General features: G+C 58.3%; 2 protein-coding genes across 4 annotated transcripts in view; one reads left to right on the forward strand and one right to left on the reverse strand.

Moving 5' to 3' along the window:
• MTHFR (methylenetetrahydrofolate reductase) lies at positions 1 to 12,704 on the forward strand. Of its 3 annotated transcripts, none has more exons than XM_054579740.1 (12): positions 1 to 90; positions 2,370 to 2,615; positions 3,743 to 3,981; positions 4,802 to 4,912; positions 7,314 to 7,507; positions 8,227 to 8,477; positions 8,763 to 8,897; positions 9,098 to 9,278; positions 9,510 to 9,692; positions 10,526 to 10,627; positions 11,423 to 11,542; positions 11,886 to 12,704. In XM_054579740.1, the coding sequence occupies exons 2-12, from the start codon at positions 2,383 to 2,385 to the stop codon at positions 12,126 to 12,128; spliced, it is 1,992 nt and encodes a 663-aa protein (XP_054435715.1). In that variant the 5' UTR covers positions 1 to 90; positions 2,370 to 2,382; the 3' UTR covers positions 12,129 to 12,704. The 3 variants fall into 3 exon arrangements, with proteins under 3 accessions (XP_054435715.1, XP_054435714.1, XP_054435713.1); XM_054579739.1 differs by lacking the exon at positions 1 to 90 and adding an exon at positions 338 to 815; XM_054579738.1 differs by lacking the exon at positions 1 to 90 and adding an exon at positions 1,952 to 2,082.
• Positions 12,290 to 27,084, reverse strand: part of CUNH1orf167 (chromosome unknown C1orf167 homolog) — a 19,280-nt gene continuing 4,485 nt past the window's right edge. Inside the window, exons 6-20 of the mRNA XM_054579669.1 lie at positions 26,364 to 26,479; positions 25,732 to 25,921; positions 24,109 to 24,292; positions 23,499 to 23,686; positions 21,935 to 22,121; positions 21,664 to 21,818; positions 20,753 to 20,961; positions 19,720 to 19,864; positions 18,050 to 18,463; positions 17,178 to 17,424; positions 14,993 to 15,002; positions 14,786 to 14,930; positions 14,445 to 14,580; positions 14,056 to 14,257; positions 12,290 to 12,486 (exon numbers count right to left, since the gene is read on the reverse strand). Coding sequence (XP_054435644.1) covers positions 12,290 to 12,486; positions 14,056 to 14,257; positions 14,445 to 14,580; positions 14,786 to 14,930; positions 14,993 to 15,002; positions 17,178 to 17,424; positions 18,050 to 18,463; positions 19,720 to 19,864; positions 20,753 to 20,961; positions 21,664 to 21,818; positions 21,935 to 22,121; positions 23,499 to 23,686; positions 24,109 to 24,292; positions 25,732 to 25,921; positions 26,364 to 26,479 — 2,725 coding nt within the window. The remainder of the gene's footprint in view (positions 12,487 to 14,055; positions 14,258 to 14,444; positions 14,581 to 14,785; positions 14,931 to 14,992; positions 15,003 to 17,177; positions 17,425 to 18,049; positions 18,464 to 19,719; positions 19,865 to 20,752; positions 20,962 to 21,663; positions 21,819 to 21,934; positions 22,122 to 23,498; positions 23,687 to 24,108; positions 24,293 to 25,731; positions 25,922 to 26,363; positions 26,480 to 27,084) is intronic.

Consider the following 27,084-nt stretch of genomic DNA (forward strand, 5'->3'; position numbering starts at 1 on the left):
TCCGTGCATCCCGCCCCCTCCGTACTCGCCTCACCAGCAGCTGCACAGCTGTGCCTGGCGCGCGTGCTCTGAGACAGCTGGGACTGTAGGGTGAGTGACGGTGTGGCCAGGGGTTGTGGGGCAGAGAGACCTGGCATCTGGGGATCACCGCCTGGGGCGGGGACTTAATCTGGATGCACCGAGCGATGGAGGCCGGCCTGCCTTCTCTAGATGGGGGCTCCCGCCAGCGGTTGAGCCGACCTTGAGACGGAGGTGGTGACCCAGCCCCGCCCGGGACCCACGTCCCCGCACCCTTCCATGACCCAATGACGTGGTGACCCGATTCGCAGCCCTCTAGCCTCCTAGGCGCCAGAGGCGTTTTTCGGGCTCGAGCCCTTTAACCTGCCTCCTTACCGAGCATCTGGAGAAGAGCCGTGGGCTGCTGGCACTGCTGCCCCTGGCGCCCCAGGGCGCCGGGTGCGCACAGCTATGGGCTCCATATGCCCCCACTGGCACCGATTAAGTAAGCGCTCAGTACAGGGCGGAGGGTTATTTTGAGATCGGAGTGACGGCGCCTGGCCCGTTGGCCCTCATTGCTAGCTGTCACATTACCTTGGGCCGGTCACTGGAATACCAGGATACCTGTCAAAGGCAGCATACCGTCCTGGTCTTGGAGCTCTGAGACAAACCCGCGAACCTACAGTTACAACCTGGGGCACTGTGAGAGTCCAGCTTAAAATGGATAAGTAGTGGCATGAGAAAGCAGGTTGAAGGAGAGCTGAGCCTGGCGCATCCTGGGAAGGCAGTAACTCTTCGTTGAACAAATGAAAGAAGAGGTAATTTGTCAGAGGTTCTGTCTCCCCCACCCACCTCTCTTAATTTTGTTCCAGCAGCCAATCAGTAGGCACTCTCTTGAATTCCTGAGAAAGGCTAGGGAGGCTGATCCTGACTCCCCTTTCTGACTCCCAATGGCCATCGGCACTGAGAAGCTGGAGTTTTATGTCAGAATCAAAATGGGGGTCCCTGGGGAGAGAAAGTGCTGGCCCAGTTGTCCTGAGTCTGGTCTTGGCTCTTGGACTTTGGATGTGTCGCTGTGTGTTATGTGTATTTGTGTGTGTTTTGGGGCAGAGAAGCATTGGGTTTTGTCAGTTTCTCAAGACTCTAGGAGCCCACAGTGGTTAAAAGCACTAGCTTAGCAGTGGATGTTCCTTGAAAGGAATGAACTTGACTGGATTGTTCGTCTGGTTTCCACGTTATCACACACACCAGATTTCCAGGACTGTGTGTTTGCACTTAGTTAGGCAAGAGCAGTGCTTTGTTTGGTTTTTAAGTATTTGTTTTGCTTTTCCCATTAAACTGCCCACTGGCACTGTGCCCTCTGCTGGCCTGCCTGTGGTTGCCATGGTTCAGGGCTTCGGATGTTGGGGTTTCGGATGTTGTGGCTGTGCGTCGCTGTCATTACTTTAACTGGCTTCAGTGGCGTGTGTAAGTGGTGGTGTGCCTGGAAGGCAGACTTTGTTCCGCATTGGACACAAATTCACAGCCTTCCTGTACTTGGGCCTGGCTCCTTTTGGAACCTAGATAATGCCAAGTTCTAACGCATGACCCAGTCTTTTTGGAGTAGCATGAACTCAGGAGAGATCTGGCTGGTTTGTCAAGCCCGCACGCCTTCCATCCTGCACACAAACTGTTCCCAGGAACCGGAGATGTTCCTGGCAGGACCATGCCCTCCCATGCCTTCTTTGGAGAGTGACCCAGTCACCCTGAACATCTCTTGGTCTCCTCTCCGACAACCCCTGCAGTCTCTGGCCCTAGTTCCTCCTTCCCTCTGCCTGCGGCAGCTAGAGCCTCAGCCCTCCCTCTTCCCTGGAGGCCTTGCCCCCGCTCCCCTCCCCCTGACTCTCTTCCTTTGTCACTGCTCCGCCCCTGAGGGAAACACCCAGCTGGGGAAGTTTCCTGTTTCTTAGCCCATTCTCGGCCCCAGCTGGCCTGGATGGAGCTTCCAAGACCTGAGGTCCTTCCAGTCGGGCACTGCCGCCCCTCCCTAGGAATGCTGGCCTTGGAAGCCGGCATCGTGAGCCTGTCAGTGCCACCCTCCATCAGGTAGCTGTCACGGAGGATCCGTGTCGCTGACGGAGCATGTTTCTGTAGGGGTGGGGGCCCTCACACGGGGAGCCGGGCAGCAGCAGAGGGAAAAGCTTTGAGTGAGGCAGCGTGGTCTGTCAGAGCTGTGGCGTGTGGAGTCAGCGGGTAGGGGCATTGCCACACTCACCCTCAGCATGGGGGAGCCTGAGTCCTCGGTAGAAACGCAGACACTCACACCTGACTCTGCCATTTGGGGGTTTGACGGCCTGCTGGCTACTGACACCCCCTGCCCCCACCCTGCGCAGAAGGAACTCAGCCATGGTGAACGAACCCGGAGGGAATGGCGGCCCCAACCCCGGCTTGGAAGGCGGCAGCAGTGGCATCGAGAGCTCCAAGGACAATTCGAGAGGTTCCTCCCTGGGGCTGGACCCCGAGCGGAGCGAGAGACTCCGGGAGAAAATGAAGCGGCGGATGGAATCTGGTGACAAGTGGTTCTCTCTAGAATTCTTCCCTCCTCGGATGGCTCAGGGAGCTGCCAATCTCATCGCGATGTAAGTCGCTTTAAGGTTAAGGAGCAGGGCCAGAAGAGGAGGTGGGGGCGGCGGGAGGAGGTGGACATTCAGTCCTGCCACTCACAGAGCCAGTGTGACCCGGCAGGAAAGGCAGCCAGAGGGGACAGAAAAGAGTAAGTGCAGGGTTGGTCGTTTGATCTGCAGCTTCTCAGTTGTCAGTAAAAGTCCCCCACCAAGCATCCGGATTTTTAGACACACTCTTCAGTGGGTTAAAAATGTTGATTCTCTCAGCATTCCAGCTGAATCGTGAGTACAGTTTAGGACGTCACAAAGCAGCTTGGGGGACATTTTCATGACGTTAGGAATTTGGATTATGCGCCTTGAAATCTAGAAATGCCAACTAAATTACATTAGCACGTCGTGAATTATAGTTCTTTTAAAGTTTATGCCTTTTTACCATTCGTGCTCCTCATGTTTCGCTCGCAAGGCTTGGAGTCTAAGGCACACAGCCTGGGCAGGCGTGACGGGAAAGTCAGAAAGGAGCGTTGTCCTGGGCCGGGCGATGTGCCTCAGGATGTTCAAGTGCACCGTGCAGTAGCTTGTCACACAGGGCGCGGGCACAGCCAGGCCCCTTGAGTCTAGCTCTGAACTGTGGCCGTGCTTTGCAGGACTGGTGGCCGCTGCAACATAGAACCTTGTGTCTGCTGACCCCGCTTTTCCCTGTTCCTAGAATGAGGCTCTGCTTACCACACTGAGGGTTCGCCATTGAACTTCACTCAACCAAGATGAAAATAGGCAAGCGCTTTGAAAAGCCTACAGTGCTGCTCTAGCGCAAAACAGTTGCACTGTTGTTGTATATCATCTCCACAGTAACAGTAGTAACAGTAACAGCAGTTCAGTGTGTAGCCTGCACTGTTCCAAGAGCTGTGGGGCCATCTACCATACTGTCCCGTTATGTTGTAGGAACGAGGAAACTGAGGCTCAGAGAGTTTAAGTAATTTTCCCAAGATCGCACAGCTGGTAAATAGTAGGGCCAGGTTATATTCGAATGCAAGTCAATCCGATTCCAGCTGCTGTGAGGCTTCGCTAACTCCGGGGCCCTGTGGGAAGGTGGTGATGGGTGGGGTGCCCCCAGGAACCCCTCTTCAGAAAGAAATTCCCTGCAGGTTTGACCAGATGGGGGCAGGCAGACCCCTCTTCATTGATGTGACCTGGCACCCAGCAGGAGACCCCGGCTCAGACAAGGAGACGTCCTCCATGATGATCGCCAGCGCCGCTGTGAACTACTGTGGCCTGGAGACCATGCTGCACATGACCTGCTGCCAGCAGAGCCGGGAGGGGATCACGGGCCATCTGCACAAGGCCAAGCGGCTGGGCCTGAAGAACATCTTGGCTTTGAGAGGAGGTGTAGAGCCAGCACTACTCTCTGGGGTCTTGCTTTCCTGAGGGCCTCTTCTGTCCCCGAAATGGCCCTTTACTTTTCTGCGGGTCCCACACTGAGCATGCTTAAGGTCCCATCCCTCCTGGTAGCATCAATAGGCATGGCCCAGGTGGAGTCACCTCTTGACCTCTTGACCCCAGCATAGTTGTTCAGTCAGGAAAGCAGCCAGGACCTGATAACACTCTGCCCTGGCTGCCCAGCCTCATCGATTGCTGGTGGCACCCAACTCCCGGCCCAGTGAAAGCTGCAGCTCCGGCATGTGTCCCAGAAGTGCAAAGAGCTGCTTGTGCCTCCGGCCACAAGTGTGGGAGGAAGGAGCCTGAGGGGTAGGGTCGTATGGCCTGGTGCTCACCACCCCAAGACCATTTCTCACTTGAGACAGAGAATTCTCCAGGGAGGCAGGAGCTCCAAGAGGGTGGGAGGGTGAGCAGAACAGGGTTGGGTGAGGGTGCCTGACACAGCCAGGTTTGAGTGGGGGTGGGGTCTCAGATGCTCCAGGCTAAACTAAGAGACAAGCTGTCCCCTATTGTCCCCTGCTCACCACCGCCAGCCCAGTGCCCGCAGAGACAGTGCTGGGTAAATGTCAGACAGAGTTGGCGCTGTCTTCACTCCCGCTGTTTACCAAGTGCTGTGCCTGGGAGAAGAGCTGCCAGTTTGAACACCGTGAGGGCTGTGCCGTTGAGGGGTTCACGGTCCCGGGTGCAGGGGTAGGAGGAGGCACAGAACGGCTCCCTGGAGATCCCGGGAGTGATCCCCGGTGACTGTGACCTTCGCCACTCCACAGACCCCGTAGGTGAGCAGTGGGAGGAGGAGGAAGGAGGTTTTTCCCACGCTGCAGACTTGGTGAAGCACATCCGCAGCGAGTTCGGTGACTACTTTGACATCTGTGTGGCAGGTGAGTGGCTAGAGTGTCCCAGTGGGTGCGGACAGAGAGGGAAGGAACGAAACGCCCAGAGAAGCACACCTGTACGTATTGAGGTCAGGGGCCAGGGGCCCAGTGTGCCGTGGGCCTGGGCCTGTGCTGGACAAGGGCGGTGCGGAAGTGAACTGAACGAGGTCCTGACTCACATTCTGCCATCGCTACCCGCCAGGCTACCGCCGCGCCTTAGGTGTTTCTCTGCCTTTTCCTGCTCATAGGCTGTTTCCCAGCCTGTTCTTCTTCTTTATGACAAAAGAGGAACATTTATTAAGAGGCAGAAACTCTCAGAACCTAAGGTCAAGCATTGACCAGTATGACTTATTTACTTGGGTGTGGCTTTTTGCAAAGCGAAAAGGTCGCCAGTTCAATTCCCGGAATGGGCACATTGCCTGGGTTGCAGGTTCGGTCCCCTGTTGGGGCACGTGAACCCCTGCCTTTGCCTCCTGCTGCACATCTTGCACATCTGCTCCTGAGGGTACCTGAGGGTCAGTTCTAGCTAATAGCCCAGACTGATTGACAGGCCTCGATGGCAATTCCAAATTCCCTAGAGACAGAATCAGATGAGCTCAACTCTAGGACCACTGGCTACAGCTGGAGGCAAGGTTTCCCCATGAGAAATGGACAGGTGGCCTTCCCCCAACCCCCACTAATGGGGCTGGGCCTCCAGCCTCTCACATCAGGGCCTGGGTCGGGGGAGGCAGAATTCTGCGGGTTCATTGGCACATCAGCTTGGCAAGATATTTTTTTCTCAAATATTTTAGGGGGAATGATATTTTTTATATTAAAACAAAGACCGCCGTATTATGGAGCAGTGTGTCAAAGTGATCTGAGCTTTAAAAAATAAGCCACGCGACTTCAAGGGAATTGCTCGGTGCGGGTGACTTTGGACTTAGTCCCACGCCCCATGTCCAGTTCCACTCTGCTCTGTCACCAGGGGAGTGTAGGCGGGTGCGTCTGGGCAGAGCCAGCAGCGTGGCAGGCATTTCTGAGTGCTCGCGCGGTCACTGCTCGCGCGGGCCACGGCGCAGTCAGCCAGTTGGGGAGGGTGCGCATGGGCCAAGGGCATGAGACAGTAACGAGTGGAAGCCGGCAGAGCTGTGAGCGTACAGTTGCTGTGTGGTTTCGCACATGGCTCCTGATTAAGTGGGTGAGAAAGAGGATCAGTGAGTCGGAAAGCACCAAGCCGGCCACAACAGGAAAAGAATATAGTGAACCAAGCAAAATCCAACTGCAAGCAAATGCTAGATTTGTTTGGTGATACTGAGGTTTTATAGCCATCAAGTTTCAGCTATTAAAACCTCTGTTTCTGAAATTCCTACTTGGAAAAGTATAATTCTGGCGCTTAATCCTCCCATACCTCACCTCTTCAAACAATAGTTTTTACACCCACTTTTCACGACTCAGGGTTTCTTAACGAAAATGCCTTATCACAGAAAAGCAGCTTGGCTCCCCACCAGCCTGGGTCCCCGGTCCGCCCCCTGCCTGGCTTGGGGTCCTGCCCTGGGCTTGGGCTGGGGAAGCCGGCGTCCTGCCTGCCGTGTCATTTGAGCCTGCGGTCTTCCTGTGCAGGCTGGGCCAGGAGTGAGTTCAGGAGACGGGGCCTAGGGTCCCTGGAGCTAGTGAGGAGCCCAGGGCACATCTGCTCCTGCCTCCAAAGCAATTCCAGAGTCCACTTTGGCTGCCCTGGTGTTTTCATGCTCCAGGAGCTCGTTATTTTGTGGGGCTGCTCAGTCCAGCGTGAGGCAGCCTCTGAAACTGATTGTGGTTCTTCCGTCAGAAGCACCAGGGAACAGGACTAACAAGGAACTTGACTAAGGTGAATACTTTTTCCTCATGACAGACCTTTGGCCATTTAGAAATAGGAACCACATCCTCTTCATTCTTTGCTTCAAGCACAACATCTCCACTTTCTTCAGTTCCTCCTCATGTAACATGGTGTCTAACTTTTCACTCTCTTGGACCTCTGAGTAACCTTAATGTTACGTTAAAAGGGCTGCTTTAACCCAGTGCCTGGAGTCCAGCTCAGTACAGGCACCTCCTGACTGTGCTGAGTGCAGCATTTTCTCTCTTCCGTAGTCACGAAGTGCAGGCCTGGTTTGCCTGGCTGGTTGCAAGGCACACAAGGTAGGACAGTGCGGGGAGTTTGGAGCAATCTGCTCCCCGCCTCAGGAGGGCGGCTCTCATCAAAGGTGCCCTCCAGGCCGAGGGGGCATATCACGGGTTGCCACTCACCGTTGCCACCTGGCCGGACTGTGGTGGTGTAAGGTACGCCTCCGGAGCCGTGGAGGAGGACTGTTTCCAACTCCCCGATTGATTTCTTCATTACCCCCCTGGAGCAGGTGGAGCCAGCCTCTCCCTACTGTCGTCCCTTTGACAGGTTACCCCCAAGGCCACCCTGACGCGGAGAGCTTTGAGTCCGACCTGAAGCACTTGAAGGAGAAGGTGTCCGCGGGGGCCGACTTCATCATCACCCAGCTTTTCTTTGAGGCTGACACGTTCATCCGCTTCGTTAAGGCTTGTTCCGAGGCAGGCATTAGCTGCCCCATCCTCCCCGGAATCTTCCCCATTCAGGTGAGGGCCCCGGGACAGCTGGTGGACTCCTTCCACCCCCCAGACCCCACCCTGTCCTTGCACAGGCTGGGACCCAGGGTGAGGCGTGCAGTTCATGGTCAAGGTCTTTGACGCTCACTGAATTTCCTGGCAGGTGCTCCTTGCAAAATATTGACTCACCACCCCATGGTGGTTGCCTCTCATTCCTCCCCCCAACCCCCCACAACAGCAGCAGTACCTGTTGGAGGGGCTTGTCATACTTTGGCTCACTGACAAGTGTCACTACAAGGGGTCATTATAACTCTCATCCTAAATTTTGATTAAATCAACATCTCCCAAACTCGGCTATCGTCAGAATCATTTGACAAGCTTTTTCAAAAGTTGAACTTCCAGATCCCATGCCTAGAAGTTCCGATTTAGTAGATCTGAGACGGGGCCTGGGAATTTGCACATTACTTCTTCAGTTTTACAGGTGATTCTGATGGCCCATGAGGTTTGGGAACAGCCAGGCTAAAGGGCTGGCTGGGGCCGATGGCAGGAATGCCCTGAGCTGCTGCTGCCCCCACAGAGCAGAAAAAGCGGGGCCGGGCAAGGGTCCTCGTACAGAACGGTCTGGCTCTCCTGGGTCACTCCGTGTCACACTGCAGTTGGCCAGGAGACCTGGTGGGCGCAGAAGAGGGACCAGTAGGGTGAGAGATGGGGCAGGACACGGCCCCACAGCCCCCTGGTGTCTCGGACAGAACTACCACTCCCTGCGGCAGCTCGTGAAGCTGTCCAAACTGGAGGTGCCCCAGAGCATCAAGGACGTGATCGAGCCGATCAAGGACAATGACGATGCCATCTGCAACTATGGCATCGAGCAGGCCGTGGGCCTGTGCCAGAAGCTGCTGGCAAGTGGTTTGGTGCCGGGCCTGCACTTCTACACCCTCAACCGCTGGAAGGCCACCACCGAGGTGCTGAAGCGCCTGGGCATGTGGACTGAGGAACCCAGGTGAGGCCAGCGGCCCCGAATTCAGGCCCGGGAGCCACAGAGGAGAGTCAGTGGGCAGGAAGTCAGAGTTCACAGAAAGCGCGCGCCCTGGCAGTGCCGGCCCCCCGGGGGTGCAGGGGGCTGTCTGTGCCATGGCTAGGAGCGCACTTAGGGTTCCGTTCTCAGCGCAAAGTCTGTGTGCAGCCTGATGCTACCAAGTCAGATTGAAGAACCCCGGCTCAGTGGCTTCCTCCTCCCTGCTGCCTCTGGCCAACCCTCACCCTCCCTGGGCCCATTGTCACCTAGGCGCCCCCTACCCTGGGCTCTCAGCGCCCACCCCAAGCGCCGGGAGGAAGACGTGCGTCCCATCTTCTGGGCCTCCAGACCAAAGAGTTACATCTACCGCACCCGGGACTGGGAGGAGTTCCCCAACGGCCGCTGGTGAGGCTGGCACGCAGTCCTTTGTGAACGGGTTCGATTGCTTGGGAGGTGGAAGGCAGAAGGAGTTTGCATGCTGACCTGATCCCTCAGGGACAGGAGTCCCAGGAGTGGCCCCCTCGGCGGTGTGCGGGACAACAGTCCTTCTGTTGGGAGCCCAAGGTCAGGAGCTGGCCTTGACCTCTGCGCGCATCCTCTGCCAGGGGCAATTCCTCCTCTCCAGCCTTCGGGGAGCTGAAGGACTACTACCTCTTCTACCTGAAGAGCAAGGCCCCGCGGGAAGAGCTGCTGAAGATGTGGGGGGAGGAGCTAACCAGCGAAAAGAGCGTCTTTGACGTCTTTGTGCACTACCTCTCTGGGGAGCGAAACCAAAATGGCCATCGAGTGAGTGGTGCTGGGGGGACCCCTGGTGACACCCCCGGCCCCGTCTCCCTGTGGGCCTTCCCTCTCTGGCCTGGATGCGGCACCTCAGGGAAGGGCCAAGGGCAGTCCCCACCCGTGGGCCAGGGAGGGCTTACGGAGGCAGAGACAGGCTGGGTCTCTGCTGGGCTGTGAGAGGGAGGGGCCCCGGGTGCCAGATCCGATGGCCGCCCCAGCCCGGCTCCCTCTGTCCAGGTCACTTGCCTTCCCTGGAACGATGAGCCCTTGGCGGCCGAGACGGGCCTGATGAAGGAGGAGCTGCTGCGAGTGAACCGGCGGGGCGTCCTCACCATCAACTCCCAGCCCAGCATCAACGGGAAGCCGTCCTCCGACCCCATCGTGGGCTGGGGCCCCGGCGGGGGCTATGTCTTCCAGAAGGTGTGCAGCAGCGCATGGCGCTACCCCACCTTGACTGGCATCCTGGGGCCCCTTTGTGTTGGGCGGCAGCATTCTCAGATGGGGATATGTATCGTGTTACGTGCTGGGGCGGAAACGTGGCAAAGTGCGGAAAGCTTAGCGCTTGGGAAGAACCTAGGAGTCAGCGTCTCATGGGGAGCTGTCTCTGCCCTTCTGCGTTCACACCTTTCCCCTGGGGCTGCTGGGGTGGGGCAGGCCCGGGTTTGATGAGGCCACCTCTGCTGTCTGTCACTGGTGCCGCCCAGCCACTGCGACTTCCCCGAACCTGCTTCCTCTGTGACGTGGGGATAATAGGGCCCACCCTGCAGTATTAAGGGGATTAGAGCAAATGAGTTTAGGTAAGCCCAGCTGAATCTCTGATAGACAGTTGGTGCTAGAGAAGCCCTCAAAGTCACTGTCACCCTCCCGTGGGTGGGGAGGTTGGGATGTGGCAGGCCTGTCTCACAGGCCTTCTCTTGTCAAAGTGGGCCTTGTCTCCAGTTGCTGAAGCGGCTTCTCCAGGACCTTCCCTAAGAAGGAAGAGGGGTGACAGAGGTCCCTCCGGCCTGTCCAGCTGAGAAATCCCACCTACGTGCTCCCCTCCTGTTTGCTTATGTATCTGCCAACTCCATGGTTCTCCTCAATCCATGGGGCCGCCACTAGTCCCGATGCCTTGTGTCCTGCCACCCTGTGTGTGTGGGCCCCTCTCTAGGGACGACGAGGGGCAGGCATCTGACTGGTGTCACTGAGCACTGAGGCGGCGGCCTGCAGGGACCTGGGGTGGGTGGTGTGACGGGCGCCCGTCTCCCCCACAGGCCTACTTGGAGTTCTTCACTTCCCGGGAGACAGTGGCCGCGCTTCTGCAGGTGCTGAAGAAGTACGAGCTCCGGGTGAACTACCACATCGTGGACGTGAAGGTAGGCCTGTGCCGGGCGGCCGACGGCGCTCAGCGGGTGGCACGCCAGCCCGAGGCCACCCACCGTTACTCTGCACCAGGTCCCGGGGTTCATGCTGGACAGACAGGCAGGCGGAGCCAGGCCCCGCCCCCTGCGCCCCCCCCGCGCCCCCCCCCCCCCCCCGTGCAGGGAGCCTGCTGGTGGATAGCCAGGACAATACAGTTCAGTATGGGGCGCTTGGGACCCTGGGAGGCCACAGAAGGCTCCTTGGAGGGTCCTGTGTGACCTCAGTTTTTAAAGACAAGTAGGCCCAGGGAGACCCTGGTGGCAGAGGGAGACCCTGGTGGCAGAGTGAGACTGAAGGGTTAGGCAGCGGCCGGGTCCCCCGGGGTCTCCACGGCCCTGCTTGGAGTTTGGGTTTTTCCCGGAAAGGCAGGATGGAGTCTTTCCCGGCAGTGGAGTGACTTGGCTCTGAGTTTTATTTGAGGCGGGTTACGGTGGACAGCTGATGACTAATGGGGCTGGGAACACTGGAGCCAGTGGCCCGTGGCATCATCTGAGGAGCCAAGAGAGGCGCGGCTGGGCTGGATGTGAGGGGACAGACTGGAGGGGAAGCCAGGGCAACTCCTGGGTGTGGAGCTGAGGGATGCGTAGAGAGGAAGAAGGAAACGTTGGAGATGGCCCTTAGGTTTCTGTTTACAGAGCTGGAGGGAGGGGCGGGGGCGGGGTGTGGAGTGGGGCGCTCTCTGCGCAGTGAGAGGGCTCTGGTTGTTTTTGTCCCACCTGCTCTGACGTCCCCTCTCCTCCCATCGCCAGGGTGAAAATATCACCAATGCCCCTGAGCTGCAACCCAACGCTGTCACTTGGGGCATCTTCCCCGGGCGAGAGATTATCCAGCCCACGGTAGTGGATCCTGTCAGCTTCATGTTCTGGAAGGTAAGGGGGCTGGGAGCAAGCCCGCCCTTCCCGCGCAGGAAACCCTGGACAGCAGCATGGCCGGGCCCAGCATGTGGACGGGATCCCTGCCCCCAACAGCTGGCAGACGGGCCCTCCTGGCTGCGTCACAGTTTATTTCTGGGCAGGGCAGCGGGAGGTGGCGCTGTCAGTGAGCCTCATTCTATTCTTAGAGATGCCTTATTGGGCTGGGGCAGAGGCCCCGTGGCACGGAGCCCGGAGCCCGGAGCCCTGAGCCCAGGGCAGCCCTGTTAACCTTGCCTGTGTGTCTGTGTCTGCCCCTGTGTGTCTGTGTGTGGCTGGTGTGTGGCCTGTGCATGGGCAGGACGAAGCCTTCGCCCTGTGGGTCGAGCAGTGGGGCAGGCTGTATGACGAGGAGTCCCCGTCCCGCATGGTCATCCAGCACATCCACGACAACTACTTCCTCGTCAACCTGGTAGACAACGAGTTTCCGCTGGAGAGCTGCCTGTGGCAGGTGCTGGAAGATACGTTTGAACTTCTCAACAGAACCACCTCGGAAGAGAGGGAGACCAGCGCTGTGACCCCACACCCTGACCCCGCATCCTGACGTCCTTAGCGTTGGCCGGTTGTGTCCCGCCTTTCTCCTCCCCAGGACTGGCTCTCCTGGGGACCCCTATCTTTGTCCCTCCCCAAGCCCCAGCCTCCGCCCCCCGACAAACAACAGAAGCTAGATGGGTGTGAGGCTTCCAGGCTCTGGCTGGGCCCGAGTCAGCCCGACATGGGAGCCTGGTGCTCCCTGCTCAGCCGGGAGATTTTGCCCTTCTGTGGGGAGCGCCCTCCCCTTGCTGCAGAGGGCCACGGTGGGTGGGGCAGCGTCCGCACTGAGAAGGGAGGAGACCAGTTGCTGCTGACTGAGCCCTCCGCCGGGAGCCGGCCTGACACCGCCAGTGACCTGGCACTCGGGCCTAGGGAAGGTGGGCAAAGGGACACGGGCAGCAGGCACTCGTGGCGCCGCCAGAGAGCTGCGACAAAGTGAAGATGTTGCCCCCTTCCGCCGCTGAGACATTGGCAGCGGGCACTTCCTGCTTCCGACCGAAGAGGCAGACACTACCCTGGTGCCAGGCCCCTGGCTGGGCCTGGGGCTAAGACCTAATAACACAAGCATTTCTTGCCACCTTCTACCTGAGAGCTCAGCTGGGTTTTCACCTTTCTGCAATGCTGCTTTTTCAAACAGTTGTCTCTGTATTCTGCTGGCTCAAGAGATAAAGTACATCTGAAGGTGTCTGAACCTTTGTGTGAGGGGCAGCCCCCGGCACCTTGCCCATTCCCATCCCCCCCGCCCGCTGCCACGGGGGGCGAAGATGAGGTCCCTGAGCAGCGCTTATCTGTGCCCTCTGTGCACCCCACCCTGGAATCTGCCTGGCACTGCTCCCCAGGAGTTGGCCCTCGAGTCCCACTGCCCAGGGTGCTGGCCACCAGGTGCACATGGGCTGTTCCCCGCCCCCGCCTGCTGGTTCAGTGGAAGGAGGGTGGGGGTGGGCATCCAAGGAGCAGCCAGTCAGCACATCCCCTTGACTTCCCTCCGGGCTGGCGGGCTGGGGAGCCAGAGACGCAGTGGGGCTGAGGAGGGCGTTCTGTTGTCCTCTGGAGCCCCCAGCCCTCTTCCCTCCACTACAGGCCGTGAGATGAGCGCCCTGTGGCTGAGGGCCTGCGCTCCCGGGTCAGGGGGGCGCGGTTCCTCCCCAGGGGGACTGGGCTCAGGTCTGCACTTGATCTTGGCCAAAAGGCCCAGAAGCGATGGGCTGAGTTCTGATATTCTTTCCAGGGCAACAAGGCACAGCTGCAGCTGGGCCCCTCCTCCACGACCAGCCCCCCCACACGGGGGCTCGGGCAGCTTCCAGCCTGCCCCCAGGGCTCCTGATGCCCACCTCGCATGGGGGTCTCAGGCTGTGTGCTGGTGGCTCCCCGGCTCTGGTGCCAGGCTCTGGTGCCACTTCCCAAAGGCCTGGAACCAGGGAGGGGAGAGGAAGGGCTGCTCAGCTCCCTCCTGGGCCTGTGCTGTGTGTGCCGGGCTCACACCTGTGCCCAGCCACCCCGTCCCTTGAGGGGATGAGGTCCTTCCCTCCTCCCCAGGTGGGTAGGCTGCCAACCAGCTCGAGGCCAAAAGCTCAGAGTAGATCTGACTTGTGACCTGGGAAGCCACGCTCAGGGCAACAAGGGGAGGGACACTCAGGGACCATACCCTGCACAGCAGGCCAGGACGGGTGAGTGGCCGCTGTGTCACAGGCCAAACTTGTTCCCAGTCGGAGTGACAGGCAGGACGGGGCTGGCTACGTGGCTACAAGCTGGACTAAGGGCTCCAGAATCTAAGTGGCTTGCTCTAGACTAACTGACCCTACCCTGCCTCCCCGCCCCCCAGTAAAAGAAGGGGTCCCGGGGGGGCAGGAGGAGAGGCTCTGCAGCTCAGAAACGTCCAGGTGGGGCACTGGTTTTGGGAGGGCCTGCTGGGGGCCTGGGGGCTGCCCGATCGGTACCTGAGAAAGGACCCAGCCGTTGTCTTGTTGCTGTAATCGCCGAGCCAGCTGCAGCTGCACGACCCGCCACCGCCACGTCCGCCAGGCCCATCTCAGGTGCCACTGCCTGAGCTGTGGGGACAGGGGGTTGGAAGACCCCAAGCTGGGCCCGCTGCTGCCTCGGGCACCTGCGCTCCCTGCAGCCACCAGCCCCTCTGTGGTGCTGGGGTGAAGGGAATGTGACAAGAAGGGTGTCATCTGAACAAGGCAGGTTCCTGGGCCTGTCCGCAGGTTGCAGACTGAGTACCTCTGAAGACCATGCTTTGAAAGGCTTCCTTCTAGGGGTTGAGGTTGAGACTATGATGAGGTAGGGGACGGGCGTGAGGCTGGGGCAGGGCCTCCCTGCTCACCAGTGACCGCGCCAGCTCCTCCGCCCCCTGAGCGTCCACCCAGCGCTGCCACGTCGCCACCAGGCGCCTGGCCTGCTGGGAGCCCTGGAACAGGCGGAGCAGCGCCTCTAGGTGCCAGCGTCGCAGGTACTTCCTCCTGGGGGCAGGGGGAGAGTTCCTGTGTGCATCCTGATGGTCGAGAGCACCATGACCCCTTCAGAGAGGGCTGAGCTGTGGGCCTGGGCCGGCTCTTCCAGGCTCCTGCAGGGATGAGCACTGGCCGGAGAGGCCCAGCCCAGGCCTCGCTCAGGCAGGCCCATGGCCCTGGGCCCCCACCCCACCCTCTCCACATGACTGCTTACCCCAGCCACCTCTTATCCGCCTGGCCTTTGCCCAGGAGGCCGCCGGCCTCAGGGCTGCAGTCCCCTCCTCGTCCTGCTGGGGGCTGGCCCTGGGCCCAGGGGGTCAGTCTAGGCCATTGCATCCAGAGCTGGACGACACTGTCGCCTAGAAAGGGGAATCGAGTCAGACAAGGTTGACACACTCGTCCAGGAGGGCCAGCTCCCCACTTGTCTGCTCCTAGAAGTTGAGCGCACAGAGCGGGGTGAACAAAAGGGGCTGAGACAGGCAGTGTGCCCCCACTTCCACCACACAGGCTCAGCCGCCAGGCCGTGGCTGCTGCCCTCTGAGAAAGAATGGCGGGGCGGGGGCGGGGGGTGGAGCGGGCAGGGCAGAATATACTGTTTTCTGAAAATAGCTAAGATGCTCCAGAAGAGGAAACAAGCAGGGGAAATACAGGTGAATACATAGGATGAATTTGCTGAGGGGCCAAAGCTCATCCCCTGGCCCTTGCGGGCTGGTGGCCCTGCAGTTCAGACGTTGTCCTTCCCCGGGGGCCGGTCTCCTTACTCTGAGCCCAGCACGTCTCTCCGCTTTCCCTCTCTCCACCGAGGCTGCGATGCTGTGTGGGGTCAGCAAGCCTGGGCCCCCTGCCCTGCGGCCTGCAGCTCCGGGCCTGAGGGACAGCCAGAGAGAAAAACCTGAACCCAATGGGCTTGGCCCTCCTGGGGCCCAGGTGCCCCGGTGGGATTCCTTTCCTGCCCTGCCCTTCACCCCGGTAGCAGGGTCTCCTACTTGTGTGGGCCCACGTGGGATAGTTCATGTGAGCATACAATTCCCCATGAGCCATGGGGCTCCCAGAGATGGAGAAGGTGCCCACGCATAGTATGACCATCCGCACACACCACCATCTCTCCCCTCCTCCCACGTGGCTGGAGACTCAAGCATCCGGGTGGATGGATTATAGCTGCCACATGGCGAGAGCGGATCTGGGTCAGGTACAGCCTATAAGGCGGGTAGGACTCTCCCACTGAAGCTTTTAAAATATTCAGTCACGTGCCTGAGGCCCCACCTCTCAAGAGCGGTCTGACTCCAGAGCCTACGCCCCCAGCTCCTGTTCACGCGGACGCTGGGCTCTCTCAGGGACCCGGTGCCACCACGAGTCAGCATAGCACCTGCTCCTGTCGTTGGGTGAGGGCTGCCTGGGCGTGTGTGTTCAAACAGTAGGAAGGAGGGGCCTAGAATTCAGCCCCCTAGATCCCATTCCCAGCACTGACTCAGTTTCTACAAGCCTCAGTTTCTCCATTGTGAGTGGGATCCCTGCCTGCCTTTGCTGTTGGGAGCAGAATGAAAGTGTTTATAAACAAACTCTGAAAATAAAATCATCTTGTAACACAGATCTAGAAATAAAATACCCTGAGGCCCCAGAATCACATTGACTATGTGGATTCTGCAAATAACTAAAGCTACATCCTATCCCTTCCGTTAAAAAATATTTTTTTTCTTTTTTTAAAGATTTTATTTATTTTAGACAGAGGGGAAGGGAGGGAGACAGAGGTGGGGAGAAACATCAATGTGTGGTCGCCTCTCATCCCCTAATGGGGACCTGACCTGCAACCCAAGCATGTGCCCCAACCGGTAATCAAACCAGCGATGCCTTGATTCTCAGGCCAGTGCCCAATCCACTGAGCCACACCAGCCAAGGCTAAAAAGAAAACAACTTTTTTCTTAGATGCTCTAGTCTAGAGTTCATTAGCTACTTCTTGGCATTATGAAATAGGACTCATCATGCCAGTTCATCTTTAGGAACATTATGTGGCCTTGCCAGTAACTGTGGGACTGTGTGTCCCACAAGGACATATCCCTGGACTGCCATGCACTGTCACTTCCTGTGCCTGGCTTTCACTGTGGTCTCTTCCCTCCTGCAGGCCATCAAGCTTTCGCCGCCATTTGCTAGTCTCAGAACTAACTGCTTTTGGTCTGGAGGGTCTGGCAGTTACCTTTGGGTAGAGAGTGTTATCAAAGAAAATTTCTTTGTTTATGTTTCTTGTGATAAGCATGCTTCATTTTTCCAGTTAAAAAAAAAAATTGCTACAGTCCTCGTATTCCTATCCTGATGCTAGACTGCACCATGACATATAATGAGATTAGGTGGCCTTTGTCTTTGCGGCAGAACTAAGCTGAGGTGGCACTCAGTAGGTGCCCAGTAATGTTTGGCTGATGGACCGAAGCTGGTTGTCTTCCAGGGCCAGGAGGCTGTCTGAGAATGAGGGAGGGGTGGTATCCACAAGGCTGCGGGGCCCCTGCAAAAGCTTCCAGCCACGATGGCCACCATGAGCCACAATAAGCTGATTCTGAGGCCACTGGCCCTCCTGTCATTTTTGGACTTCCTACTGCACCTGGGCCCCACCTCACCTGCTTCCCTGGGTCTGGAGCATCCATCAGCACCAGGAAGCGTCCTCTGCTGGTCAGCCTGGGCTGGGCTGGGCTGGTCTCCTGGGCCTCCTCCGTCCATGGTTCCAGCCACACTTGGAGCAGCGCTGTCCGCCACTGGGCCCAGTGGGTCCACAGGAGTTGCCTGTACCCAACCTGCTGGGACTGGGTGATGGTGACCCGCTGGACATGGCTGTGGGAAGCTGACTGGGCCCAGGCCTCTAGGACCCTGGGGGAGAGGGAGGAGGCCACACCCAAGGCCATCAGGGCAAGGACTCTGTGGCAGCTGCACAGAGCCCTTCCCAGCCCTGGCCAGTGCCCTGTGGTAGGAGGCCTGCAGGCAAAGCCCTGAGCCCTGCTTCTCCCTGCCACCCCCCATTCTTCTGCTGGAGAAAACAGGTTAAAATGGGCACGGAGAGCAGCAGAGTATTACACAGCATGGACAAGCATCCTCTTTAGAGAAAGGACTGTTCTCCCAGCTACACTCTACCTCCCCTTTCCTCATAGGAACCCAGTTTACTGAGCACCTGCTGGGCCTGTGTCTGGCCCTGGCTCTGAGCTGAATGTTTACATTCATTATCTCTAATCCCTGGACCATTCTGCAAAGCAGGACTGTTATTTTCCTTTGACCTTTAAAGTTAGACTTGCCCAAGACGGGTCACACAGCTGGCGAGTGCGGAGCTGGGATCTGACTCCAGGACTAGCTACAATGACCAGGATCACCTCTCCCTATCACCCTCCGCATCCTGAGCCCCGGTACCAGCTACCAAATACCCACTACCCCTGCCCAAAACAAGCTCAAAGCTCAAGCCGCAGGCACAGGGCAGGGCTGCCCTTGGGCCATGGGAACCCACCTGGCATTCAGCTTCTGGGCAGCATGGACTTGGCTGAGCCAACGTTGGTGGGCCTCAGGCACCCACAGTGTCCAGCACAGGGCCACCCGGGCCTGGGCCCAAGCCCTCTCTTCGGCCTTCTGGTGGGCCTCACAGTGCTGGCCCAGGGCCACTCGCCATGCTACAAAGGCCTTCTGGGCCCGGGCTCTCCTCAGCTGCCTGTCTGCCCAGCCACCCAGCAAATGGCTTCTCCAGCAAGCAATGGAGGCCCAGGCCGTGCTGTGCTCCCGGGTGCGGGCTGCGGCCACTCGGGCTTCCTGCCACATGGTGAATGCAGCCCCCAGGGCTCTTCTCCTCAGTCCATCCTGGAAGGCCTGACACTGGGCCCGGAGCATCCCCACGCCTCTCAGAGATCCATACCAGGCCTGGAAATGGCTGCAAAGTGAGCAGAGCAGGGGCCCAGTGGCTATCACAGTCCAAACTCACATTTACTCAGCCCTGACCAGTGTGGCTCAGTTGGTAGGGCGTTGTCCCATGGGACTCCCGGTTGCAGGTTTGGGACCCTGTTAGGGGCGTGTGCAGGAGGCAGCCAGTTGATGTTTCTCTCTCGCATCCACGTTTCTCTCCCTCTCTTTCTCCTGCCCTTCCCTTCTCTCTTAAAAAAAAAAAAGTCACATTTATTCAAAATTACACCCATAATCTCCCTACAAATTCTTACAGGTTATACACGGTTTCATATACAACTCTGAGCCTTAAAAATGAAGGGAACAATGTGTAACAGGGAAAGCGCTGGCTTTCTTCTGCGGCCTTGGTGCAAGAACCAGAGGGAACCCAACAGCTGTGAGTTCAAGTCCCAGATCTACAGGTGGACAGCTACCCCTGCCTCCCCTCACAAGCCTGCCTGAGGCAGGAGGTCACTGAGGGGAACAGGGTCCCCCATGCCCTGAGGTCAGCCGCTCTGTAGTCAGTAGTGGGCTGGCTATGGGGACATTATGAATGTCTGCAAATTTGTAACTTAACAGCAGGAGGAAGCATCACATGTGTCCTCTGCTTTCTGTATTTTTGTTTAATTATTTATTTTTGAGAGAGCGAGAGAAACATCAATTTGTTGTTCCACCTATTTATACATTCATCGGTTGATTCCTATATGTGCCCTGACTAGGGATCAAACCTGCAACCTTGGTGTAGTGGGACGAGGCTCTAACCAACTGAGCTACCTGGCCTGTGCTCTCTGCTTTTAACTGTGCGTCGATGAACTATATGCATGTTTTACTAGCACATCTCTATTTGAAGTTTCACCCTCTTCTTTTGGCCCCTATGCCAACTCCTCAGACAGCACGGGTGTTGGGACACACGTGAGGGTGGATGCTGAGGACTTCATTTCTCCGTCCTAATTGTAGCCTCTGAAACCGAAGTCCTGACCTGGACGGGAGGGCGAGCGAGGTGGGAGGAGGGGCTTGCCCTCCCCACCTCCTGCACAAAGCAGACAACTGAAGGAGTGGTCATAGCTCTATGGCTCCAGGCGGGGGCCTCCCTTCACATACCCTCCCCCTTTCCAGGCCCCAGGCCTCCAGCCTGGACTCTCCTAGAGCTGCAGGCACAACCCAGCCTCCTGTCCCCTGGGCTCTCTCCCTGCTTTTCAGGGGGTAGGGATCACCCTCCGCTTCCCCGTGCCAAGCCCACCCACCCACCTCTGCAGTAGGAGCCGCTCTGGCCTGGCCGCCCTGTGTCCCCGCTGAGCTGCCGCCCGCTGCCAGCTCTGGAACACGGCCCTGCGCAGGCCCCGGATGTGAGCCTGCACCCACCTCTGGTACTGTTCATGCAGGAACTGCTGCCCTGTGGCCGGAGAAACGCTGGATGCTCATCCTGGCTTCACCCCTGGGCCCTGGGTGCCCACGGGCCCCTGCTAAGCTGGCCCTTTGTCCTCTACCCAAGTGGAAACAGAAGAGGCCATCCTAACTGTCTGGCTTAAAACACTGTGGTTACAGGTGTCTTACAGGTGACCAGGCCAACCCAACTCATAGAGATTTTTGGCTTTTAAAAATTTCTTGGCGACATTTAGGAATCTTGAGAATTTCATAAAAACCTAGATTTCCAGGTTTTCTTTAAAAACCAGAAGGTCTGACAACACTGGGCCAGCTCTCCTGGGCAACTGGACAATCGGGCTGGAGGAGCAACTGTTTCCTGTGGCTGGCACATGAGCTTTCCGGAGCAACAAGTCCCCTCCTCCAGCCCATTGAGGATGTCTCGGTGTAGTGGGACACTTCTCAAACGCTCCCCAGTGACCCGCACCTCCTGTGCTGGGCTCTGAGGGCACCGTGACACAGTGCTCTGACCTGTGCTGCTCGAGAGCCAGGAAAGGAGAACGAGGAGGAAGATGAACAAGAACCTATCAGCAGCTGGGTTCTGAGCCAAGCTTGTGGGTGGACTGTCTCCTAGGAGCCCGCAATCTCCCCCACCCCATGAGGTGGTACAACTGTTACCTTGAGTCTCAGATTGAACAACTTGTTTAAAGTCCACAGAGCCAGGGAATGGAAATGGGGACATGAACCTGGGGACCAGTGTCCATGCCCCCAGGTCCTGTTCTGCCACCCTGGCCCTGGTGGTGCCCTGTGGGGACCCTGTTGTTGTTGGACTCTGTGTTGGAGGATCTGGACTCCTGGGTCCCCCGGATGGACCCCGGCCCTCCTTCCCCCGGGTGCCCCGCCCCAGGCCCCCACTCACTCTGCCAGCGAGACTGCCAGTGCTGCAGCGCATCTCGCGCCCGCCTCCGGCCCCGCTTCTGGGCCCGCTGCTCTGCCTCCTGCTCCTGCTCCAGCCGCCGCCGCCACAGGCCCAGTGCGGCCCTGCAGCTCCGATCCCAGGCCCAGCGGGCGGCCAGCTCTCTCCGGGCCCCTTGGGCCGTTGCCCAGTGGTGCCAGCTGAGGAGGACACTGGGAAAGGGAGTGTCCACCTTGAGGATGGCCACTGCCATCGGGGGCCAGACCAGCAGGGTGGGGGTTGGGGTGACTCCTCTCCCTGTTTCCATCTTGGGGGAGAGTGGGTTGCTGGGGGCTGGAGCGCTGAAACACTACTCCGGGGGGCCCAGTGACAGGTGACAGGGATAAGAGGGGATCCTAGCCCTCCAAAGCCAGGTCCTGCACTCAACCCCCCGTGATAAACATCGCCATGAATGGAGTGCTTGCTATGTGCCAGGCACTGGTCCAGGGGATGTATGTGCCCCACCTTGTTGCTCCCCATTGAAGTACTATTACTACCCCCATACAAATGGGGAGATGGAGGCACAGAGAGGTTGAACAACTTGCCCAAGGTCACACAGCCAGTGAGGAGCAAAGCTGGGATTAGAACCCAGGCAGACTGTCATAAGCACTGCGCTGTGAATCAATCGATGAACAGACCGCAGTTGTGAAATCTCTGAGGGAAATGACCGCCTCGCCCTTCCCCTGGAGGACCTGAGAGGATCAGAGTCTGGGGGCCAGCTGACTGGCGCGTGACTGGGGAGCCCTCTGGGGTGCAGACCCAGAGGGGATGCCGCTGCGAAGGTCAAGGGCTGATGGGAAAGGGGCCTCCCGGAACCGGTAAACCCACAGAGCAGTGGGCAGCATGGCTCACCCGTCCTGGGGGAGGGTCCCTACCGCCTCTGAAGCGTGTGCTGGTGCCACGGTGCTGCACCCTGGGACCACCAGGCCTGCGCCTGCCAGAGCAGAAGCCACCGCCCCTGCTGCCGCCGCCCTGCTGCCCACAGAAAGCTCAGCCGAAGGGTCTCCAGGAGGGCAGGGGCCCTGGAACCCTGGGGAAGGGGGTGTGGAGTCCTGGGTGCCTGGCCCCTGCCCAGTGTCACCCTCTCCCCCATCCCACGCCCCCATCCCCTACCCACCCTGGCCTGCTGCAGCCCCTGCCGCTCACCTCCCCCGATGAGCTATGGGCTGGGCTGCGGCCCAGCGGGGCCTCCCCTCCCGGTGGGCGGCCCAGCGGTGCTGGGGCCAAGGTGGCGCTGGCACTGTCTGACGGGGCATCTGGACCCCACACCGTCAAGTGCCACACCCTCAGGATGTGTCTCAGCATCTGCTGCTGTATGCCCTGGAGGAAGGAGCTGTAGGAAGGGGGCAGGTGAGCCCCTACGCCCCAGCCTCATCTGCTGGCCAGAGCTCTGCATCGCCGCCTCCCAGAAAGCCAGCTGCACCCTGGGACCCCTGGGGGCTCTAAGAAAGACCAACCCCAGGTCCCCCCAGGTCCCACACCCAGGGATTCTGACTCAATGGTCTGGGTGTGGCCTGAGCTTCCTGACTTTTCTTAAGTCCCCAGGATGCCTCTCCTTAGCAGCTAAAACCAAGAACACAGCTCCACCTGTGCTGATCACCTGGCTGATCCCTGACACGTTCCCGGAGGGGCAGGGGGCCCCAAGGTCCAGGAGTCCAGGAACCCCCCACTCAAGAGGCCACGTGCATAACCACACTAGTACTTCTGCCTCCACTCTGTAGTCGAGAGGCCTAGGGGAAGACATTTCCCCAGACTCCGGACAGCAGCAGACCTGCGGTCCAAACCCTCATCTCAGGCCACTGGGCAGAACAGATACACCGCAGGCGCACGTTGGCCATGCCCCGATGCCCAGAAGCCCGGGGATGGACTTGGGGTGGGGGGACTCCGTCCTGAAGGATCACACTGAACAGAGTCTCCCGGGAGTTCCAGGGGGGCAGTAGAGGCTGAGGGTCCCAGTGGATCAAATAGGTGCGGGACTGGTGGATGCCAGGTGCACGGCTTTCAAGGACGGAATTCTTAACCCTGCGCCGCTGGCTTCTGTTCCGCCTGCTGCCCTGTCAGGGAAGCTGGCTCCTGCTGACCCCACTGCTCCCCTCACAGAGAACCATCAGCCTGGGCTCTGAGTCCCACCTCTTGCTCCTGATTCACCGTGTGATTTAAGTAAAGCAAGCTGCTCAGCCCCTCTGAGCTTCTGTTTCCCTAGCTGTATAATGAGGCGAGTGGGGGCAGGGGCATACAAGGCTCCTCCACTTGTTCATTTACAGTGTTTATTTGTGCTGACCACAGGCCGGGTGCCTGCAAGGCACTGGGAGACGGTGGCCAGGAGACAGACGGTTCCCGCCACCAGGAGGCTCCCACCCGGCTGGGAGCTGGGAGGGATGATTCTAGATGCTGGGGAGGGAGAGGAGCATTAAACCAACCTCCCAATCAGGTTCCAGGCCCCTTGGTAGAACCACGTGTCTGGACCCCTGGCCACTGCATGGTCCCCATGGCTCTCTGCTCAATCAGTGTCTCAGTGTCCCTGGGTTACCTCCCCTGGCCCCACACCCGCTGGGCACCAGAGTGAACCGGGCCCCACGCTGGAGCCTCTGGAAGGAGTGGGATGGGGCCTGTTCCCTATGGGACACCCCTCCCAGGGCCAAGCACTGCACATGTGCCCACCCCTGTCCCGCCAGGGCCAACCCCAAGCCACAAACCCGTGGACACCTACTTGGCCTGCTGGCGCTGGGAGAGCCTCGCCCTCCGGAGCAGCAGCACCGGCTGGAGGGCCAGTCTCGGGCAGGCTTCCTGCAGGGAGCTGCAGGCTGGCTCCTGGGGCGGCCCCTGGGCCCGGGCCACCCCCCGCCAGGCCACGGGAGGCGGCCCCTGCAGGGGCTGAGCTGCAGACGGCCCTGTTCTCTGAGAAGCAATCAAGAGACGCATCAGCCGTGTCCCCAGGGACCTCCCTATGCCCCTGGGAACCTCGCCCCTCATGGGCGCTTCACCCTCCCACCAGCCCTAAACCCACCCCTCCAGGACACCCCAGAGATCCCATCTCCCCCTGTCAGGCTCTGGTGGGGGGCCATGTGTCCCACTCACCCCAGGAACCTATCCCTTCCGCATGGGAGATTAACAAAGTCCCTTGCTTTTAGAGGAGCTCATGACGGGGCTGAGGTCCAGCCAAGGCCGACCCATTCCAGGGACCCCTGCTGAACCCTGCCAGGCCCACCAGGCTGCTCCCCCAATTCCATCACGTCCCGTTCCAACAACCCATAATTCAACGCACCCCCCGCAGAAGGAGCTTAAGTGACACTGTTTGCTGGGGTGGGAGGGACTGCTACTTGCCTACCTGCCTTCTGCTGGCCGGGGGACAGCTGAGTCACCTCTGCCCCATCTGAGACCTGCGACCGCTTCATCCACATCCGCTGTTTCAGGCACATCCTCAGGGCTCCCATCGGGCGGTCAGCCAGGTGGTCCGGAGACTGGGCCCCTCTCTTCACCAGCCGCCGCCAGGCCCCGAAACACCTGGGAGGGCCGAGAGGAAGCGCAGGTGCTCCTGACACAGACGGGGACGGCAGCTCCCGCACCTGCCGTGCGCCACACTCATTACTCGGGGAAGCCGCCTCGCCTCCTGGGCCTCCGCTTCCTCATCCGTAAAATGGAGCTGCTGTAAGGACTTGAGGTCATCACCCCTGGGTGCCTGCAGGGCCTCAGTAGCCTCCTACCGGGCGGCCCGCATCCCCTCGTGGCCCCTTCCACCCGTTCGTCCGTCCGTGGTAACCAGGGTGATGTTTTTCAAATCCCAAACCAAATCATGGTACTTCCCTGCTAAAATCCTCCACTGACAGCCCCCTTCCATGGATGAAAGCACTGCAACTCCTCCCCAAGCCTGCAAGGTCCCCACACACCTTTCAAGCTGCACCTTGAACCACCCCTGGTGCCCCCGCCCCGTGCTAGCAGGCTGCAACTTGACCGCTGTTCTCTAGGTTTTCCCTGCTTTGTTGTCTTGGGCCTGGGCACATGCTGTTGCCTCTGCCCAATGCTCTCATCGGCTCTCCCTCCACTACTCCCCAGGCATCCTTGACACCTCCTCCAAACTCCGGTCAAGGTCAGCTTCCTCTGTTAAAAGACCTCACAGAAAACTCTGTTAGGGGAGTGCAATCAGCAAAATGCAGACAGCAGGAAACTGCCAGACAAACAATGTGGTTTCTTCAACAGATGAATTGCAAGGAAAAAAAAATTCAGAGGAGCACAGAGCTTCCAAAGACTTTAACAACTCAGCCAATTACAACATGTGGACTGTATTAAAAGATCCTGATTCAAACAAACTGTAACAAGATAGGTGCTTGTGAAACAATTGGGAATTTGAAGGCTGACCAGGTATTTGCTGGCATGGGGGAATTACTGTTCATTTTTTAGGTGTGAGCATGGTCTTGTGGTCACGTTTAAAAGAGATGGCTGGGATTTGCCTCAAAATAACATAGAAGAGGGAGCAGTTGGGGTACCTTCGAAACAAGTTTTCTCAGGAGGTGATTTTCTTGAAGCTGAGTGCTTACACAGGTGTATTATCCCACCCTCTTTACTTATGTTTAAGATAATAACGTCCCATCACTAAAGAGTTACCAAGGGGAAAAAAAACTCTTACAGCTCTGTGTTCCTTCCCTTCACAACACTAAACTCAGGTGGTCTTCGCACACACGCCTTGCGGCCGCTCATTTCCTGTCTCTCCCCCAACCTGGCCATGGGTTCCGCGTGCGGCCGGCGACAGCTGGCACTAAGCTTTACTTAGAAGTGAACCCCAGCTCCTGGGTGGTCTTAGGCTCTCAGTACACGGCAGCTGCTGCCATTTCTTACTTTGGTCTTTGTCTCTGACAACCAGGAGTCCAGAACTCAAAGAGCATCTCCCAGCTGCATCCTGCCGTCTGCCTCAGGGAAGGGGATCCCCACCCCCGACTTCTGCCTACCTGCGGAGCCACGCTCTCTGGTGCTGGGGGTCCAGTGGGGCTGCACGGGCTGCTCCTGCGGCAGGAGAGCCCCAGGCCTGGGGGAGCCTCGCCACGCTCCCAGTGCTCAGCGTGGCCCCGGGGGCCTCCCTCTGGACCCCCTTCTTCCTCTGCCTGGCCCATTCCTGCTGGCGGCACCACAGGAGGAAGGCTGGAAAGGGAGGATGAAGAGGGAGAGAGTGAGCGGAGGGGAGGATCAGGGCCAGAAGGGCCACGGACATCTGGGACCCCAGGCTGTGCGGCCTCCAGCCATTCGGCTGTTCGCACCGCGGCTCTGGGCTTCGGGTTCCCTGTGAGTGACTGATGTCCAAGGGACATTCCAGGTCTAACACCCAAGCTTCTGCTGGGCCTGCGCCAGCGTTCATGGCACACAAATCCCATACTGTGTGTCCTCGAGCTGGGCGTTTAATTTCTCTGTGCCTCAGAACCTCACCATCAATAAAATGGGCACAATGCCTTGCCAAGGTTACTGAGAGGCTCAAATGAGATCGTGTCTGGGAAGCTGCCAGAGCGGATGCTCAATAAACACTTGTTCACTCAGTACACCCCGTCCAGCCCCATCTCCCCCACTTTCCCAGAGCCCCACGTCTCACCAGCTAGTTGTTGCAGGGCCTGCAGGATCTCGGCTCTCCTGTCTCCTCCATCTGGTCTTGGACCAGAAGGTGATGGGGTTGGCCCGGTGCCCGCCTCCTCCTTCAGGCTCCCGGGACTGAAAGTAAAGTCACACAGGGAGAAACTGAGGCCCAGGGCCAAGGGAGGGAGCACGATGCAAGTTGCCCGAGCCAGCCCAGGGGTCTGGGGGGGCGCTGCCTGCCTGCAGGTGCAAAGGGGCGCTGGGCCACCCCACTCTCCTCCAGGCAGCTCGCTTACCCCTGATCACACAAGAGATCGGGGGAGGGGCTTCTGCTTTTGCTTCCTTCTCTTCAATACTATTTGCATTTTTTACAATGAACATGCATTGAAATAGATATTACTTAATAAATAATTTTAATTATTATTATTTAAAAAAATAAAAATAATAATAATAAACATTTATTATTTAAAAAATTAAAAATAAGAAAAAACATACATCACAGTAGTGGAAAAAAGGAGGAAATGAAGAGGATAATAGCCAACTTTAATCCCGCTGTTCTAGAGATAAGCACTATTTTCATTGTAGTTTTTTGGGGGGTGACGGATGAAATATTTACTCATTCTTATGTTAAGAGTGTTAAGATACACATAACATAAGTTTATCATCTTAACCATTTTTAAGCGGCCAGTTCAGTAGTGCTAAGTCCTTCACGGTACTGTGCAGCATTTTAGTAGTTTTTC

The sequence above is a fragment of the Pteronotus mesoamericanus genome, unplaced genomic scaffold (genome assembly GCF_021234165.1).
Source record: "Pteronotus mesoamericanus isolate MK-2021 breed Mesoamerican mustached bat unplaced genomic scaffold, CSHL_Meso_final contig_557, whole genome shotgun sequence".
NCBI lineage: Eukaryota > Metazoa > Chordata > Mammalia > Chiroptera > Mormoopidae > Pteronotus > Pteronotus mesoamericanus.

What these genes read in the sequence shown, in the direction of transcription:
- MTHFR (XM_054579738.1), top strand. Translation starts at nt 1,973, where the DNA reads ATGGAGCTTCCAAGACCTGAGGTCCTTCCAGTCGGGCACTGCCGCCCC. An exon ending in ATGTGGACTGAGGAACCCAG is followed by an intron (nt 8,478 to 8,762) that starts GTGAGGCCAGCG and finishes ATTGTCACCTAG; the next exon opens with GCGCCCCCTACCCTGGGCTC. An exon ending in GGGGCTATGTCTTCCAGAAG is followed by an intron (nt 9,693 to 10,525) that starts GTGTGCAGCAGC and finishes TCTCCCCCACAG; the next exon opens with GCCTACTTGGAGTTCTTCAC.